The 18,795-nt window shown below is 45.2% G+C and overlaps 1 protein-coding gene across 5 annotated transcripts in view; it reads left to right on the top strand.

The window, feature by feature from the left end:
* Window positions 1-18,376, top strand: part of LOC112221688 (dihydropyridine-sensitive L-type skeletal muscle calcium channel subunit alpha-1-like) — a 45,466-nt gene extending 27,090 nt beyond the window's left edge. The window contains exons 23-45 of one of the 5 annotated variants that reach the window (XM_042303643.1): window positions 574-626; window positions 848-994; window positions 1,572-1,773; window positions 2,007-2,165; window positions 2,371-2,481; window positions 2,626-2,709; window positions 2,925-2,990; window positions 5,243-5,269; window positions 5,402-5,527; window positions 5,777-5,842; window positions 5,923-6,014; window positions 7,226-7,385; window positions 7,468-7,595; window positions 7,858-7,954; window positions 8,106-8,208; window positions 8,324-8,425; window positions 8,715-8,854; window positions 9,315-9,440; window positions 13,317-13,531; window positions 13,843-13,919; window positions 14,248-14,303; window positions 14,655-14,792; window positions 14,940-18,376. In XM_042303643.1, coding sequence (XP_042159577.1) covers window positions 574-626; window positions 848-994; window positions 1,572-1,773; window positions 2,007-2,165; window positions 2,371-2,481; window positions 2,626-2,709; window positions 2,925-2,990; window positions 5,243-5,269; window positions 5,402-5,527; window positions 5,777-5,842; window positions 5,923-6,014; window positions 7,226-7,385; window positions 7,468-7,595; window positions 7,858-7,954; window positions 8,106-8,208; window positions 8,324-8,425; window positions 8,715-8,854; window positions 9,315-9,440; window positions 13,317-13,531; window positions 13,843-13,919; window positions 14,248-14,303; window positions 14,655-14,792; window positions 14,940-15,257 — 2,793 coding nt within the window. In that variant the 3' untranslated portion in view covers window positions 15,258-18,376. Of the gene's footprint in view, window positions 1-573; window positions 627-847; window positions 995-1,571; window positions 1,774-2,006; window positions 2,166-2,370; window positions 2,482-2,625; window positions 2,710-2,924; window positions 2,991-3,404; window positions 3,453-5,242; window positions 5,270-5,401; window positions 5,528-5,776; window positions 5,843-5,922; window positions 6,015-7,225; window positions 7,386-7,467; window positions 7,596-7,857; window positions 7,955-8,105; window positions 8,218-8,323; window positions 8,426-8,714; window positions 8,855-9,314; window positions 9,441-13,316; window positions 13,532-13,842; window positions 13,920-14,247; window positions 14,304-14,654; window positions 14,793-14,939 lie in introns of all 5 variants that reach the window. The other 4 variants (XM_042303645.1, XM_042303642.1, XM_042303644.1 and 1 more) reach the window with 4 other exon arrangements.
* Window positions 18,377-18,795: the final 419 nt, after the last annotated feature.

Raw genomic sequence — 18,795 nt, 5'->3', positions numbered from 1 at the left:
GAAGCTAGGGTTATGGTTGTGGTTGCGGTTAGGGTTGAACAGGGATATAGACATGAAGCTAGGGTTGTGGTTGTGGTTGGGGTTAGGGTTGAACCGGGATGTGGACATGAAGCTAGGGTTGTGGTTGGGGTTAGGGTTGAACCGGGATGTGGACATGAAGCTAGGGTTGTGGTTGGGGTTAGGGTTGAACCGGGATGTGGACATGAAGCTAGGGTTGTGGTTGTGGTTGGGGTTAGGGTTGAACGGGGATGTGGACATGAAGCTAGGGTTATGGTTGTGGTTGGGGTTAGGGTTGAACAGGGATATAGACATGAAGCTAGGATTGTGGTTGTGGTTGGGGTTAGGGTTGAACCGGGATGTGGACATGAAGCTAGGGTTATGGTTGTGGTTAGGGTGGACGGGGATGTGGACATGAAGTTAGGGTTAGGGTTAAGGTTGAGGTTAGGGTTAGGATTGTGGTTAAGGGTTGCTAGTAATCATATTTCAAATTACTCGAAATACGTAGTGGAAACTGTAAAGGTTGTGCATTACTTTATATCACTTAGCTCATGATTATGTTGTGCTCTCCTCCAGGGTAAATTCTACACTTGCTCAGACCCCTCCAAAATGACAGAGGTCACGTGCCGGTAAGACAGCTTTATTATCAGTCTCTTTAACTCTCCCTTATTCATTCCATTGGGCATTATTATGAATTCCTCCCTTTTCTCCAATCCCATCCTCTCCTGCCATCCTCCTCTCCCTCTTTCTCGCTTCCTTCCCTTCCTTGTCCGCCCTCCCTTTCTCTCTCAATTCAATCCAACTTCATTGACATAGCACTGATGATCGAATACTACATCTCTCCCCCCAGGGGTGTGTTCCTGAAGCACCAGGAGAACAGTCTTCAGGAGATGGTGTTGGCCCACAGGGAGTGGATCAACAGTGACTTTAACTTTGACAACGTCCTCAACGGCATGCTGGCTCTGTTTACCGTGTCCACGTTCGAAGGGTGGCCACAGTGAGTTAACCAGCCTGGAAGGCGAACTGGCTGAATCAGGGTTGGGGCTCAATTCCATTTCAACTCCTATTCAGGAACTGAAACGGAAATTCCAATTCTCCACGATGGTTTTCTGTGAAGAACATTTAGAATGTAGAGTTTAAATGGAATTGACCACAACTCTCGTTCGAGTGTCACCATTTCACTGTTGTTTCACTGTGCTGATTCAGCCTGGAACTGGACATGTCTTCATTGTATTGAATGGTTCCAGGCTAGATCAGTGAAGTGAAACAGTAGTGACACTGAGCAATATTCAGTTTGGATTCCAGACTAGGTACTGCAAGACATATAGCCATTATTATATGAATCCCTCTTTCATGTTCTTCTAACAAGGAAAGTCTTTTTTACTCTTTTCTCTCTCTCTCCTTTTATTGCTCCCTCTTTTTCCTTCCTTCCTTCCTTCCTTCCTTCCTTCCTTCCTTCCTTCCTTCCTTCCTTCCTTCCTTCCTTCCTTCCTTCCTTCCTTCCTTCCTTCCTTCCTTCCTTTACTCCTTCCTTCCTTCACTCCCTCTCTCCCTCCCTCCCTCCCCTCTGCCAGGCTGTTGTATAAAGCCATAGACTCAGACAGGGAGGATATGGGCCCAGTCTACAACAACCGTGTGGATATCTCCATCTTTTTCATCGTCTACCTCATCCTCATCGCCTTCTTCATGATGAACATCTTCATCGGCTTCGTCATCGTCACCTTCCAGGAGCAGGGAGAGTCTGAGTATAAGAACTGTGAGCTCGACAAGAACCAGGTAAGCTGGCGAAGCATATCGATGTGTTCTTAACTCTTTGTGATCGACAGCCTGACGGAGTCACAGAGTATTCTTATCTGCAAGTACTCTCTTTGAGATGTGCTTGACAGAAATGTCCATGTAAATATTCCATGCGCTGCTCAATGCAAGATTTACGCAAAAATCCAAGTTTACGTCATTTGGCCTGTTACTATTTAACAGATACTGCCTTGACTTCACTTCTCTCTCCTCAGCGTCAGTGTGTGCAGTATGCTCTGAAGGCCAAGCCTCTGCGGTGTTATATCCCTAAGAACCACTATCAGTACAACATGTGGTACATAGTCACCTCCTGCTACTTTGAGTACGCCATGTTCTTCCTCATCATGCTCAACACGCTGTGTCTCGGCATGCAGGTAAATCTAGAACACATCCATTCTATTCTGTTCGTGCTCAACGCATCTGGCTGCGTTTACACAGGCAGCCCAATTCTGATCTTTGTAGCACTAATTGGTGTTTTGTCTCTTTGTTCCTCATGGCAGATATTTTGGAGGTATTAAATAGTCAAAATGCTGTTATGCTATTTCCTCAATGGGTTTGTTGTGTATTTCCACCATGCAGCACTGTAACCAGTCAGCCCATGTGACCAAGCTGTCTGACACTCTGAACATGATCTTCACTGTCCTCTTCACGGTGGAGATGATACTAAAACTCATTGCCTTCAAAGCTAAGGTAGGGTTAGGCGCAGGCCCAGGCTCTGGGCTGGAAGGAATGTTTACTGTAGAATGTTTAGTCGGTCTTTTTAAGTATGCTGGAGGTTCTTCGTTTTCCAGAATCGTCTTTTCTCCATGCCCCTGTGTAATCTGTGTATCCCAGGGCTACTTTGGAGACCCGTGGAACGTGTTTGACTTCCTCATCGTCATCGGCAGTGTTGTCGATGTCATCCTGAGCGAGGTCGACGTGAGTACACAGAACAGCGGCAGCTACGTTTGTACACCTATGCAAGTCGTACGGTGGTAGTAGATACTGGCCGTGTTCAGTAGCAGAACATCTTGCAACAATAAATGTTTCCGAATGTTTTCTCCCAACTGAACGTGAACCTGGTGTGATCTTTTATAAGACGCTCCCGTGCAATGTGATTGTGTTTATTTAACGTATTCATAACTGTGACCCAGAAACACAAACTCCTGGCTTCACAGCAGCAGGCTGTGGGAAGCAGCACTAGTTCACAGCAGGACCTGGTTAGTACCACTGTCAGACACACGCCCCTCCACGCCCCACATGATCTCCACTCCCTTCCATTGGAATGTCTATGTTACATGTTGATTTAATATTGCGCCAAGGACTAATATTCTATCGTCGGTATCATCTCGTCCAGTTGAGTTCAGTGAAGTGAGGCTATGACAGGAAATACTACAGCATTTTTGAACTTCACCTTGTTTTCATGTCTTTATTTCCCCCTCTCCTTTCACTCGGTGAAGCACCAGGTTTCGTTTGTTTCTGTCTTCAGCCAACACGCACTCCTGTGTTTTCACCCCTCTGAACCGTCACCCATAAACATCTCCAGTGTTCCCTCACCTCCATCCACCTGTCTAACCCACCACCCCCCCCTTCCTCCTCTTCTCCTCCCTCTCTCTCTCTCCCCCTCTCTCCAGGCTGCCTTGGCCTCTAGTGGAGGACTGTACTGTCTCCATGGCTGTGCTGTAAATATCACTTTACACTGCATCTGTATCTGCATGGGCCTTCTTGCTGTGTGCTGAGCACTGTGAGCACTACTCTAGTTGTCTGTTACTGTGCCCGTGAGGCCCTAGCTGGATGCGCCCTTACAGAGAGATAGCGGATCCAGCCTATGGGGCATCTTGCTGTGTGCTGAGCACTGTGAGCACTACTCTAGTTGTCTGTTACTGTGCCCGTGAGGCCCTAGCTGGATGCGCCCTTACAGAGAGATAGTGGACCCAGCCTATGGGGCATCTTGCTGTGTGCTGAGCACTGTGAGCACTACTCTAGTTGTCTGTTACTGTGCCCGTGAGGCCCTAGCTGGATGCGCCCTTACAGAGAGATAGCGGACCCAGCCTATGGGGCATCTTGCTGTGTGCTGAGCACTGTGAGCACTACTCTAGTTGTCTGTTACTGTGCCCGTGAGGCCCTAGCTGGATGCGCCCTTACAGAGAGATAGCGGATCCAGCCTATGGGGCATCTTGCTGTGTGCTGAGCACTGTGAGCACTACTCTAGTTGTCTGTTACTGTGCCCGTGAGGCCCTAGCTGGATGCGCCCTTACAGAGAGATAGCGGATCCAGCCTATGGGGCATCTTGCTGTGTGCTGAGCACTGTGAGCACTACTTTAGTTGTCTGTTACTGTGCCCGTGAGGCCCTAGCTGGATGCGCCCTTACAGAGAGATAGCGGATCCAGCCTATGGGGCATCTTGCTGAGCACCGTGAGCACTACTCTAGTTGTCTGTTACTGTGCCCGTGAGGCCCTAGCTGGATGCGCCCTTACAGAGAGATAGTGGACCCAGCCTATGGGGCATCTTGCTGTGTGCTGAGCACTGTGAGCACTACTCTAGTTGTCTGTTACTGTGCCCGTGAGGCCCTAGCTGGATGCGCCCTTACAGAGAGATAGCGGATCCAGCCTATGGGGCATCTTGCTGTGTGCTGAGCACTGTGAGCACTACTCTAGTTGTCTGTTACTGTGCCCGTGAGGCCCTAGCTGGATGCGCCCTTACAGAGAGATAGTGGACCCAGCCTATAGGGCATCTTGCTGTGTGCTGAGCACTGTGAGCACTACTCTAGTTGTCTGTTACTGTGCCCGTGAGGCCCTAGCTGGATGCGCCCTTACAGAGAGATAGCGGATCCAGCCTTTGGGGCATCTTGCTGTGTGCTGAGCACTGTGAGCACTACTCTAGTTGTCTGTTACTGTGTGCCCGTGAGGCCCTAGCTGGATGCGCCCTTACAGAGAGATAGCGGATCCAGCCTTTGGGGCATCTTGCTGTGTGCTGAGCACTGTGAGCACTACTCTAGTTGTCTGTTACTGTGCCCGTGAGGCCCTAGCTGGATGCGCCCTTACAGAGAGATAGCGGATCCAGCCTATGGGGCATCTTGTTGCACTAGGAGCTAATTAGACATTGGGTTAGACATTGCTTACCATAGAATTGCATCAAGGATTTGGTCAGTATTCTCTTGACATGGTTTGTAACTGTATGGCTCTTCTCTGAGCGTGTCTAACGCTAACTAACTGACTTAATGTCATCAACACATTAAGTACTAATGTTTGTGTCTACATTTATAGTAGGCCTTGGAAGTTTATTTTGTATTTGGCATGCTGAATGTATCTATTAATAACTGTGTATCATAACTTCCCCCCCCTCCTGAAGTTTTGTAGAGATGAACACACATTCATGCTAAATCTATAAACATGTACTAATTCATAGAATTATCCACTAACGCAACAATAACGTCTGCGGCTAATATGATCGATCTCTGATTGTATTTCAGCAGACAAACCCTATGCAGGCCATTGCGGTAAGACAGTATTTTTGTTGTTGTAGTATCGTTTTCAATTACAAATGTATTAGTCTGACAAAGTTACTCTGTAATTATACCATTGATATGAATGAATGACAATAAAACCAATGTGTTTTTATTCACCTAAAGGATTCTGAGAATGCCAGAGTGTCCATCACATTCTTCCGTCTGTTCCGTGTGATGCGTTTGGTTAAACTACTAAACAGGTCAGAGGGCATCCGTAACCTGCTGTGGACCTTCATCAAGTCCTTCCAGGTCAGTACCAGTCAGTGTTTCCCTAACCTCAATTTACAGGCTTCCTCACATTTCTTCGTAAACAGCAGAGTGATGAGCAAAACTTGGAGTAGGGAAACACGAGACCCAAATGGAAGGTCGGGTCCAACTGGTGGTTCTGGAGCCAATTCCTACTGGGTTGCAGCAACCATGTATGGAACTGATGGTAGTTTAAGTAAATATCACCGGATATCACTGGTTGGCATGACTCAATGTGTGTTTGTTCTGCAGGCTCTACCCTACGTGGCTCTTCTGATCGTCATGCTCTTCTTCATCTACGCAGTCATCGGGATGCAGGTCAACTTTTAAGAGTGAACTGAATATTTTTAAGTACATACACACTATGGGTCCACTTACCCTTGAGTCTTCCCTTTCAGGTGTTTGGAAAGATAGCCTTAGTGGATGGCACACAGATCAACCGCAACAACAACTTCCAGACATTCCCCCAAGCTGTCCTGCTGCTATTCCGGTGAGTCAGTCAGTCAGATTTAGAGAGTGGATTTTTTATATTTTTTATTTAACCTTATTTAACAAGTCAGTCAGAGGTAAGGTCAGAGTTCACACGTACTGTATATCCACCACTGAGGTGCCTGTGTGTCTATGGGAGGGTGCAACAGAACTTTCAGATAGAAATATACTTGGTAAAAACACCATCTGTGATGTAGTGATTTGGCCTATTGAATACACTAGTTGTGTTACAGGAGAGGCGTGGCAGGTAGAGATGCTGGCTAGTATGTACGGGAAGCTGTATTGTCCTATTGTCCTAACTGAATCCGATGCCCTCTGTATTCTCCCACCAGTTGTACTACAGGAGAGGCGTGGCAGGAAGAGATGCTGGCTAGTATGTACGGGAAGCTGTATTGTCCTATTGTCCTAACTGAATCTGATGCCCTCTGTATTCTCCCACCAGTTGTACTACAGGAGAGGCGTGGCAGGAAGAGATGCTGGCTAGTATGTACGGGAAGCTGTATTGTCCTATTGTCCTAACTGAATCCGATGCCCTCTGTATTCTCCCACCAGTTGTACTACAGGAGAGGCGTGGCAGGAAGAGATGCTGGCTAGTATGTACGGGAAGCTGTATTGTCCTATTGTCCTAACTGAATCTGATGCCCTCTGTATTCTCCCACCAGTTGTACTACAGGAGAGGCGTGGCAGGAAGAGATGCTGGCTAGTATGTACGGGAAGCTGTATTGTCCTATTGTCCTAACTGAATCCGATGCCCTCTGTATTCTCCCACCAGTTGTACTACAGGAGAGGCGTGGCAGGAAGAGATGCTGGCTAGTATGTACGGGAAGCTGTATTGTCCTATTGTCCTAACTGAATCTGATGCCCTCTGTATTCTCCCACCAGTTGTACTACAGGAGAGGCGTGGCAGGAAGAGATGCTGGCTAGTATGTACGGGAAGCTGTATTGTCCTATTGTCCTAACTGAATCCGATGCCCTCTGTATTCTCCCACCAGTTGTACTACAGGAGAGGCGTGGCAGGAAGAGATGCTGGCTAGTATGTACGGGAAGCTGTATTGTCCTATTGTCCTAACTGAATCCGATGCCCTCTGTATTCTCCCACCAGTTGTACTACAGGAGAGGCGTGGCAGGAAGAGATGCTGGCTAGTATGTACGGGAAGCTGTATTGTCCTATTGTCCTAACTGAATCTGATGCCCTCTGTATTCTCCCAACAGTTGTGCGACAGGGGAGGCGTGGCAGGAAGTGATGGTGGCCAGTATGTACGGCAAGAAGTGTGACCCCAAGTCTGACTTCCTACCTGGGGAGGAGTACACCTGTGGAGCCAGCTTCGCTGTCTTCTACTTTATGTCCTTCTATATGCTGTGTGCCTTCCTGGTCAGTAGTCCTTTATCCTCTCCTCTCTTCTCTTCCAGGAAGTATTGTTGTTGTCTTAAGTTATCTTTCTCTCCCATCTCAGATCATCAACTTATTCGTGGCTGTGATCATGGACAACTTTGACTACCTGACACGTGATTGGTCCATCCTGGGTCCTCACCATCTGGATGAGTTCAAGAAGATCTGGGCCGAGTACGACCCGGATGCCACGTGAGTCATCTCTGAACCCAGATCCAAGTTTTGCGTGCACTGGTCAGCTATTTATGTCACTAAAGAGACTAGTCCTCTGTCAAGAATGCAGGGACAATGCCCCATGGCATTCCCTTTCAATCCACAATAAGTTAATGTTGGTAGGAGTTTCACATGACATCTGTATGTAGTTGATGCTCTAAGTCTTGGTACCCAGAGCTAATATATAGCTCCTCTCTCTAAATCAATGTGCCTAAGTGTATTCTGTCCTCTTGTCCTGCAGGGGGCGTATAAAACATCTGGACGTGGTAACACTACTGCGAAGGATCCAGCCTCCGCTAGGCTTTGGGAAATTCTGTCCGCATCGCTCAGCCTGCAAGGTAAGTCATGTTATTTGGATGAAATGGATTGCCATTTAAATGGGTACCATTGCCATGTACCACGGATGTGGTTTGGTGCCTGATAATGTGTACAGTACATCTTCTCACTGGTGTCCACTCTCTCTTGTTCCCCTCTTCTCCCTGACAACAGCGTTTAATATCCATGAACATGCCCCTGAACAGCGATGGCACAGTCACCTTCAATGCCACCCTTTTTGCCCTGGTCAGGACTGCCCTCAAGATAAAGACTGAAGGTGTCGAAGGTGTCTTGTCTCTAGCACTGCGCCCGTCTGACACCATAAATAATATTCCATGTTTATGTTTGTGTTTTTATGTAATACTTTGTTTTTCCTGTCTTATGTTGACTAGGTAACTTTGAGCAGGCTAATGAAGAGTTGAGAGCCATTATAAAGAAGATCTGGAAACGCACCAGTATGAAACTGCTGGACCAGGTCATCCCACCAATCGGAGGTGAGCATTTCACTGTGACCCCTACATGAACTCTACCTAACTGAAAGGTCATGTACAAAAGCCCCTAGAATGTAGCAGCATGCTAAGATGAACCCTTGTCAGCAAAGTTGATCTGATCTGTTGACTCTTTCAAACATCTTTCCTACGTGACTTTTCATCTTGGTCCTTCGAGCCGGATTGTGTTTTCCAGTGGTGTTGTGACAGATTTCCGTCCACCACAACATAGACAATTGCCTCCAGTTAGCTCTGTTTGGGTTTTGACACTTTGTTTTATTGGGATCTGTCCTAGATGACGAGGTGACGGTGGGAAAGTTCTACGCCACCTTCCTGATCCAGGATCATTTCCGTAAGTTTATGAAGCGTCAAGAGGAGTACTATGGCTACCGGCCCACCAAGAAGAGTGCTAATGGGAGTGCTCCAGAGATGCAGGTGAGTCCCTCACATTGTTGTATAGCAGGTTTGTGGTCAATTGGAATTGAAGTCTGTCAATTCAGGAATTCAACTGAAAAAAGTGCATCTATTTCTAATGACTTCTCAATAATCTGAAAAAGAGAAACTATTTATTTAAAGCATTTTTCTATTTAGAATTCAAATCACTCCCTGAAATGAGTGAATTCAATTCCAATTGACACCAATCAACGCTCGTTTGGATGTACACCTTTCTGCACACCATCTTTAGGCTTCAAAATCATCCTCAAATCATCCTCTGCTTGTGTCGAACATCTCAAACTCTACTGTAATCTCTACCTCTCTTTTACCCTCCATGTTTGTTTCTCTCCTCACTTTGGTCATCTGAAATTCATCCTTATTGTTCTCACCCTCTCTTTTCTCTGCCCTCTCTTTTCTCATCTTCCTCCTCTGTTTTATCCCTCTCCCATTTCCTCCCTAGGCTGGTCTGAGGAGTATAGAGGAGGAGGCAGCTCCACAGCTCCACAGGGCCATCTCAGGAGACCTGCTGAATGAGGAGGAGATGGAGAGAGCCATGGAGGAGTCTCTGGAGGAAGGCATCTACAGGGTGAGACACCGACGGAGCACTTTCTTTTAGTTTAGCAAACTTTATGATCCCATCTGGGGAAGTAAATATGGTTCCAACACACCATAAACAAAAAGGACGTTAAAAACAATATCATACCATATTGTGTATATATATATACAGTGCATTCGGAAAGTATTCAAATCCCTTGATTTCTTTACACATTTTGTTACGTTACAGACATATTCTAAAATGGATTCAATCGTTTTTTTCCCCCATCAATCTACACACAATACCCATAATGACAAAGCAAAAACAGGTTATTAGATATTTTTACAAAAAAAAAACGGAAATATCACATTTACATAAGTATTCAGACCCTTTACACCAGTAGTTTGTTGAAGCACCTTTGGCAGTGATTACAGCCTCGAGCCGTCTTGGGTATGACGCTACAAGCTTGGCACACCTGTATTTGGGAAGTTTCTCCCATTCTTCTCTGCAGATCCTCTCAAGCTCTGTTCGTTTGGATGGGGAGCATCGCTGCACAGCTATTTTCTGGTCTCCAGAGATTTTTGATCGGGTTCAAGTCCGGGCTCTGGCTGGGCCACTCAAGGACATTCAAAGACTTGTCCCGAAGCCACTCCTGTATTGTCTTGGCTGTGTGCTTATGGTCATTGTCCTGTTGGAAGGTGAACATTCACCCCAGTCTGAGGTCCTGAGCGCTCTGGAGCAGGTTTTCATCAAGGATCTCTGTACTTTCCCTCTATCCTGACTAGTCTCTGAAAAATTGGTGCCAGGTTTCCTCCAGACGTGACGCTTGGCATTCAGGCCAAAGAGTTCAATCTTGGTTTCATCAGAACAGAGAATCTTGTTTCTCATGGTCGGAGAGTCCTTTAGGTGCCTTTTTTTCAAACTCCAAGCGGGCTGTCATGTGCATTTTACTGAGGAGTGGCTTTCGTCTGACCACTCTACCATAAAGGCCCACATGTTGCAGTACTGCAGAGATTGTTGTCCTTCTGGAAGGTTATCCCATCACCACAGAGGAACTCTAGAGCTCAGAGTGACCATTGGGTTATTGGTCACCTCTCTGACCAAGGCCCTTCTCCCCCAAATGCTCAATTTGGCCAGGTGGCCAGCTCTAGGAAGAATCTTGGTGGTTCCAAACTTCTTCCGTTTAAGAATGATGGAGGCCACTGTGTTCTTGGGGACCTTCAATGCTGCAGATTTGTTTTGGTACCCTTCCCCAGATCTGTGCCCCGACACAATCCTGTCTCGGAGCTCTACGGACAATTTGACCTCATGGCTTGGTTTTAGCTTGGACTGCGTGAATCAGGTCTTCATGGTCAAATTGCTGCAAAGAAACCACTACTAAAGGACACCAATAAGAATAAGAGACTTGCTTGGGCTAAGAACATGAGCAATGACCATCAGACCGGTGGAAATCTGTCCTTTTTGGTTTTTGGTTCCAACCGCTGTGTCTTTGTGAGACACAGAGAATGTTAACGGATGATCTCTGCATGTGTGGTTCCCACCGTGAAGCATGGAGGAGGAGCGGTGATGGTGTGGGGGTGCTTTGCTGGTGGCACTGTCAGTGATTTATTTAGAATTCAAGGCACACTTAACCAGCATGGCTACCACAGCATTCTGTAGCGACGTGCCATCCGATCTGGTTTGCGCTTTGTGCGACTATCATTTGTTTTTCAACAGGACAATGACCCAAAACACACCTCCAGGCTGCGTAAGGGCTATTTAACCAAGGAGAGTGATGGACTGCTGCATCAGATGACCTGGCCTCCACAATCACCCGATCTCAACCCAATTGAGATTGTTTGGGATGAGTTGGACCGCAGAATGATGGAAAAGCAGCCAACAAGTGCTTAGCATATGTGGGAACTCCTTCAAGACAGTTGGAAAAGCATTCCTCATGAAGCTGGTTGAGAGAATGCCAAGAGTGTGCAAAGCTGTCAAGGCAAAGGGTGGTTACTTTGAAGAATCTCAAATCTAAAATCGATTTTGATTTGTTTAAACCTTTTTTGGTTACTACATGATTCCATATGTGTTATTTCATAGTGTAGATGTCTTCACTATTATTCTACAATGTGGAAAATAGTAAAAAATAAAGAAAAACCCTTGAATGAGTATGTGTGTCCAAACTTTTGACTGGTACTGTATGTGAATAAGATATTTCTGTTTTTTATTTTTAAGAAATGTGCATATAAAAAAACAGTTTTCGCTTTGTCATTATGAAGTACAGTGTGTAGATTGATGAGATATTTTTTTTTAGAATAAGGCTGTTACGTAATAAAGGGGTCTGAATACTTTCTGAATGCACTGTACATATATTTAATGTAGCCTGTCACAGTCTTTATCTTTAATCAGAGCAGGATAAGATAAACATATAAACGTCCCTTATTCAGGACCCTGTCTTTCAAAGATAATTCGTAAAAATCCAAATAATTTCACAGATCTTCATTGTAAAGGGTTTAAACACTGTTTCCCATTCTTGTTCAATGAACCACAAACAATTAATGAACATGCACCTGTGGAACGGTCATTAAGACACTAACAGCTTACAGATGGTAGGCAATTAAGGTCACAGTTATTAAAACTTAGAACACTAAAGAGGTCTTTCTACTGACTCTGAAAAACACCAAAAGAAAGATGCCCAGGGTCCCTGCTCATCTGCGTGAACGTGCCTTTCGCATGCTGCAAGGAGGCTTGAGGACTGCAGATGTGGCCAGGGCAATAAATTGCAATGTCAGTACTGGGAGACACTTAAGACAGCGCTACAGGGAGACAGGACGGACAGCTGATCATCCTCGCAGTGGCAGACCACGTGTAACAACACATGCACAGGATCGGTACATCCGAACATCACACCTTCGGGACAGGTACAGGATGGCAACAACAACTGCCCGAGTTACACCAGGAACGCACAACCCCTACATCAGTGCCCAGACTGTCTGCAATAGGCTGAGAGAGGCTGGACTGAGGGCTTGTAGGCCTGTTGTAAGGCAGGTCCTCACCAGACATCACCTGCAACAACGTCGCCTATGGGCACAAACCCACGGTCGCTGGACCAGACAGGACTGGCAAAAAAGTGCTCTTCACTGACGAGTCGCGGTTTTGTCTCACAAGGGGTGATGGTCGGATTCGTGTTTATCGTCAAAGGAATGAGCGTTACACCGAGGCCTGTACTCTGGAGCGGGATCGATTTGGAGGTAGAGGGTCCGTCATGGTCTGGGGAGGTGTGTCACAGCATCATCGGACTGAGCTTGTTGTCATTGCAGGCAATCTCAACACTGTGCGTTACAGGGAAGACATCCTCCTCCCTCATGTGGTACCCTTCCTGCAGGCTGATCCTGACATGACCCTCAAGCATGACAATGCCACCAGCCATACTGCTCGTTCTGTGCATGATTTCCTGCAAGAAAGGAATGTCAGTGTTCTGCCATGGCCAGCGAAGAGCTCGGATCTCAATCCCATTGAGCATGTCTGGGACTTGTTGGATCGGAGGGTGAGGGCTAGGGCCATTCCCCCCAGGAATGTCCGGAAACTTGCAAGTACCTTGGTGGAAGAGTGGGGTAACATCTCACAGCAAGAAGAGGCAAATCTGGTGCAGTCCATGAGGAGGAGATGCACTGCGGTACTTAATGCAGCTGGTGGCCACACCAGATAGTCCTGACTGTTACCTACGATTTTGACCCCCCCTTTGTTCAGGGACACGTTATTACATTTATGTTAGTCACATGTCTGTGGAAATTGTTCAGTTTATGTCTCAGTTGTTGAATCTTGTTATGGTCATACAAATATTTACACATGTTAAGTTTGAGAGGACGTGAGAGGACGTTTCTTTTTTTGCTGAGTTTAGATGTGCCTGGGTTGTTTTAACCACAGTGTTTGTGTTTGGTTGTGCAGCGCCAGGGCGGTCTGTTCGGGGACTATTCAGACCCGTTCTCCACAGAGACCAGCAGTGTCTCGCCCTCCCACATGGCTAGCCAGCGTCCCCTACAGCTATCAGAGAACCGCCCCGAGGAGGCTGAGTTGCCCCTCAGTCGCTCAGACTCCGTCTTCCTCCCCAATACAGAGTTCTTTCCCCTGACCCCCACCATACACAACAGCAACAACAACGCGTAAGTAATGTCGTCCCCAGGCTAATTGAGTACTGTTACTGACCTCAACCAAACACAACAGCTACAACAATCTATGAGTAGAGTACTGTTGCACCACCAAAGCTGCATTTGCTGCCACAGAAACGAATGAATGGAGGCCCAAGATTAATAAGCACTTTGAGAACCTGGAAAAGCACTGTATGAATCCAATCAATCAATGATCTTCTTTTGCAAATTCAGCACTATTTGGGTGATACGGTACACTTTGCTTGCTGGTATGTATAAGATACATGGCTTACCTGATTTATATATAGATTTTTTTATGTTTATAGGTTTTCTTATGAGAGAGAGGAGAGTCCGAAAGTGAGCAGGCACCATTCCAGAGTGGACACAGAGCGCAGCTCTCCAGGTCAGTTCAACATCAGCCTAGGCCGGGATTTAGTCTGCGTAAGGGCCGTGTTATAGCGTGGCTGACAGTCAAAGGTCACCTCCACTTGAGCTAACATGCACAGTGTTTCCTCTGAATGTGATCTCCCCGAAAAATGCCCTGAAAAGCCACATTGTCGGGTGTCTAGTGCGCTGCGCTAGGAATTGAATCCCGGCCCTATTCACGTAATCAATCCTACTATCTGCTGATCATCATCACCCTGCATGATATTTGACATACTGTTGGATACTCTTTAGTCATTCTTGTGTCCTACAATAAATAACTGTGTTCTTCTGTCTGTCTCCTGTAGATAGCAGACACTTCTCTGAGATCAGTCAGAAACCAATCAGAACAGACATCACTCAGGTAACATAATACACACCAGATTGAAGACCCCATAAAACCCATTTAAACACTAAATGGACCAGTGATGGGCAACTCCAGTCCTCGCGGGCTAGAGTGGTGTGACACATTTTCTCCATCCCGAGCAAACACCGCTGATTAAACTAAACTGCATTCTAAACTGAAGATCATATTAGCTAAATATTGGAGTCAGTCGTGTTAGCTGTGGCTGGGGCAAAAGTGTAACACCAATCAGGACCCTGAGGACTGGAGTTGCCCATCCCTGCCATAGGCAAAACAGATTGAATTTAGCTGAGTCATGATTCTGTTGTTCCATGAATGTCCTAACTGTAAGTGTTGTCTTTGTTGTTGCAGTTCCCCTATGACCTCAAATACGGTGAGATCCAGTCTCTCCCCAGCTGTTCCCAAGCTAAAGGGGAAGCTACAGAGGAAGCTGAAGGGGCCACAGGAGGCTCTGTGTCTGCACCTGCCGCTGACCAGCTGATCAAAGAGGTACGTTGATACTGATTGACAGATTGTTAATCAGTTATTTAAACTACATATGTAAATCCATGTTTTTCCTCTGTGCCAGGTTCCTCCCTGAGACCCTGTTTGTAACAGTAAACATCATATCAATGTACGTATCATGTCCTCCGTCAGGTCTTAGTGGTTGGCGGTCTTGGCGACCTGGCCAATGACAATTCGTTTGTGGCGGTGACTCGTAATGAAATGGCCGAGGCAATGCGCATGCCCATGTCCCACTTTGAAGACGTGGCCCTGGGCCTCCTCAACGGGCGCAGTGGCCACGCAACCTCCGCCACGAGGAAGAAGAGCCCAATCCCTGTGCCCCCTTCCGCCCCGGACCGGCCCTCTAGGTCTACAGAGCTGAAACCGAAACCCCAGGAGCAGAGAAAGAAGCGCCTCGTCACAACCTTTAAACAACCCCTGAAGGGGGAAGAGGCAGACACCAAAGTGTAGAGAGTCTGTCATCGGAGTGCCCATGACGACAGTGGCGTTATCTTGTGACATGATATTGACACTTGACTTGACAAGGCTGTGTTGTAGTTGGTGACATCACACACTCGCAGCATTAACAAATCCTGATTAGTTGCAGTGGCGATGAGCTCAATCCACTAACCATAGTTTCCAATGGAGACTGGAGGAAATAGGCCCTCTAACCAGGGTTGATGGCCGAGTTACTAGGCTCTAGCTGGTTGGCTGTTCAGGTTTTAACATGCTATTCCACTGTGGTTGTCAATTCCACTCTTGTCAATTCTGATTGAATTCTTGAATCAGATTCATGATTCTTATGGAAAACTAACCGACAAAGGAAAAGGAATATTCTGCTACGGTAATACATTTGAATCTTCTCAGTCCCGCCATATTTATTTCAACAAATTAAAAAAGAACTTATCACAGAGTGCACAGGTTCATGAACCTCTTTATTTGTTATGTTTGTTGACGTAATAATCTATTCCATAGAGTGGTTAGACAGAACAACTATGTCCAGTCTGCTGTGTTTCTTACTAAAACCCTAACTAATGCCCTGTACACACTGCAGGATAGCATTTTTTTGTCATGAATCTTGTTCTAGAGGCAGCGCTGCAGTGGTCACTAGCGAGCATTAAAAAAAATCTAATTTTGAACGTAACCCTAACCTTAAATTAAGACCAAAAAGCCCATTTTGACTTTGCAGCTGGCCTATTGCTCCATTCTGCCTCCAGGACAAGATGCATGACAATAAACTTCAACATGCGCACACACACAACTTGTATTGTGTGCATGGTGACAGATGGTGCTTTCAAGACAAATGGGAAAAAAACAAGGTCAAAGCTCTTTTTTTCCCCCAAGTTGTCTTGAAGGCACTGAAGTCGGAAGTCAGAGATTTCTGAGTTACCAGTTGTTTTGAACGCAGCAAAAGTCTGTGAGTGGAGACAGGGGTGTCCCAGCAAGGGCTGAAGGGGAAAAAGGAGGTGAGAAAGAAAGAATGCCATTTTGGATCACCTGTGAGTGCGTTTCAGTGAGTTTCTATTTATCTGGGAAAACTGCAACTGTTGCATTTGAACAGTTTAGTTCAAGCTTTTGAAAAGAGTCTCTCCTGTTAAAACATCCAGGATGCCAAGGAAAGGCTTAGTACACACTCAGGTTGTACATCTGATGCACAACACATTTGACACAAGTTTTGATAAAGCCTTACCATAGAGATAGAGGACTCTGCATGGATATCACCCGTTTTTAGCATGGACAGTGCCATTGAGGGCTTCCATCATTTTAACGTGGTTAACTGGGTGGGGACTCCCACGAGTTGGGAGCAATCAGTCACTGAAGAACATGAGCTACTTTAAAATGGAGATAGCTTCAATAGCACTGCTGTCACAGACACTATAATGGAGCAGTATACAAAGATGAGTCTATCTCTATGAGCCTCACTGTTTGTGTTCTTAAAGGCAACATCCTTCATTTATGTCGTTAAAGGGAGGACTTGCCATCTTTTTACTTTATTTACACTTGTCTTCATTTAATCGAGACTTGTAAAACACTTTCCTTGATACTCAACCTCCTCCCACTGTGGGTTTGGGCACTTTTTTAAGAGGAAGTTTATTTTATTTTTTTAAACGTGTTGGACATTTCTTTGTACTTTTAATTTATTCATTATTATTGTATTATCAATGTTTGAATACTCACTGAAATAGGTGTATAGGGGAGAGTGGGGTAAGTGGAGTAAATGTTTCATTCAGCATCACTCTGTAAAGGGAAATATATTATTTCTAACAAAAAGGTATCTACATATATTTCAGGATGTTGCACATCCCTTGAAATAATCAGAATTCATGTCAAAATTAGTTTTGAAAACATCACTATGTTTTTGGACAAGATGTCTCTTGGCACAACTTATCCCCAGGTTAAGCCACCAACACATTTCTGTACTGAATGAAATATTACCATTACTTTTTTAAAACCATGTCTATCTTTATTTCCAAACACAATGATAATCACTGTTTGTCTTTTAATCATATTTTACCCCAAGCTTAACGCCTAACAAACACTTAGTACATTTGAACATATCCCAGTGATAATGCTTTGCATTATGCTTGGGAAGAAAACACATTCACTTACCCCAAGACAAACATTTTGGTTTAGATTCAAGCATCATGAAACCTCAAATTCATTTGACTTGCTGAAAATCAGTTTTTTTTGGTCTTAACTTGCTTACCACTTTTTACATGTGGTTTCTTCCTTCACAGACTCCACAAAATGACATTTTCCTAAATATTTGGTCAAATTATACATTTTGTTTGGGGTTTCCTAGAGACGAGGGAGGCTCAACTTACCCCACTCTCCCCTACTGGTATTTAGCACTTATCTAACAGATCACATTGTAGTTCATGAAGATATTGTATTTCATACAAACCAGAGATTTTGTTAAATGAGATTATGTATTAATGACCAGAGGTTAAAATGAAGTTGAAAGTAAGAAGAAAATGTAATAAAAGGTGATTCAGGATTTTAAGTGGTGCTGAAGTTAGTCTAGATTTGATTTGATCAAGAGTTGTTAGTCATATCAGCATACCTGGCGTATGGTGGATTTAGCATGAAAGCCCACATAGGGGATTAACTGGTTTTGTACAAAACAACTTTGCACATTTTTTTGTCTGGGGAAGGATCTCAAAAGTATTTTTCTCGATTCCTTGCGAGCTCTTTCCTCACCTTTTCCTGAAAATGTAAATTGCAAGCAAGGAGAGCATTGGAGAAGATCTGATGTTTTGAGGATGCAAAGAAAGACCGAATCAAGGAAAATACCTTTGAGATTCACACAAGGTCTGTTTTTTAATTTAGTTATCTTAACAGGTCCTAAAGGAGTTATTTTTCACTTCATCATCCTCGTTGGCCATTTCTGCCTTAGAAACCGGTTGGTCTTTAAAAAGATAACGCTGCATAAATCAGACATTAAGTAGTGGGTGGGACAGCTTCTAACCCTGCTATATCAAGTAAACCCATCTTCTAATATGTGCCTTTCAACAAAATGTTTTTGTTTGTTCTTCATGTCAGTCAGATGGAGCTTACACTGGCAAAACAAATAAAACATCCAAAATATACATCACTTTGGTTTACTTGATTTTTTGTTGTTGTAATGTGCCATGCTTGACTTGGACTGAAATAGGTTCTGGTACTCATTTTGGGTGCCGGTACTGTTTAGGTGCAGGAATCCCACAATACTTTTGAGCTAATATTTTAGAGCTCAAGCAGTAGAACATTTGAGATGCCAGTACTCCGCTCCGGTGAACTCCGTCCCAAAGTGAAGCACTGGTTATCTGCAGAAATAAAAATGTACAAAAGGATTAAGTACCATCAGGGTTGAGACGTGGCCGGCTGTTTACAACACAACGCAAGAAGCATCAGCATAAACAGGTGAGTTTGCTCAAATGGTGCTGAAAAACGTGATACGACAAATATAAATGGCTGGCCTCTAGAGGGAGCCTCATGGAAAGACATGTCAAATTTGAATAACCGCTCC

This window comes from Oncorhynchus tshawytscha, linkage group LG22 (assembly GCF_018296145.1).
Source record: "Oncorhynchus tshawytscha isolate Ot180627B linkage group LG22, Otsh_v2.0, whole genome shotgun sequence".
In the NCBI taxonomy this organism is placed as follows: domain Eukaryota; kingdom Metazoa; phylum Chordata; class Actinopteri; order Salmoniformes; family Salmonidae; genus Oncorhynchus; species Oncorhynchus tshawytscha.
Note: the sequence above shows the minus strand (reverse complement) of the source record. Positions and strands in the feature narration are given on the sequence as shown.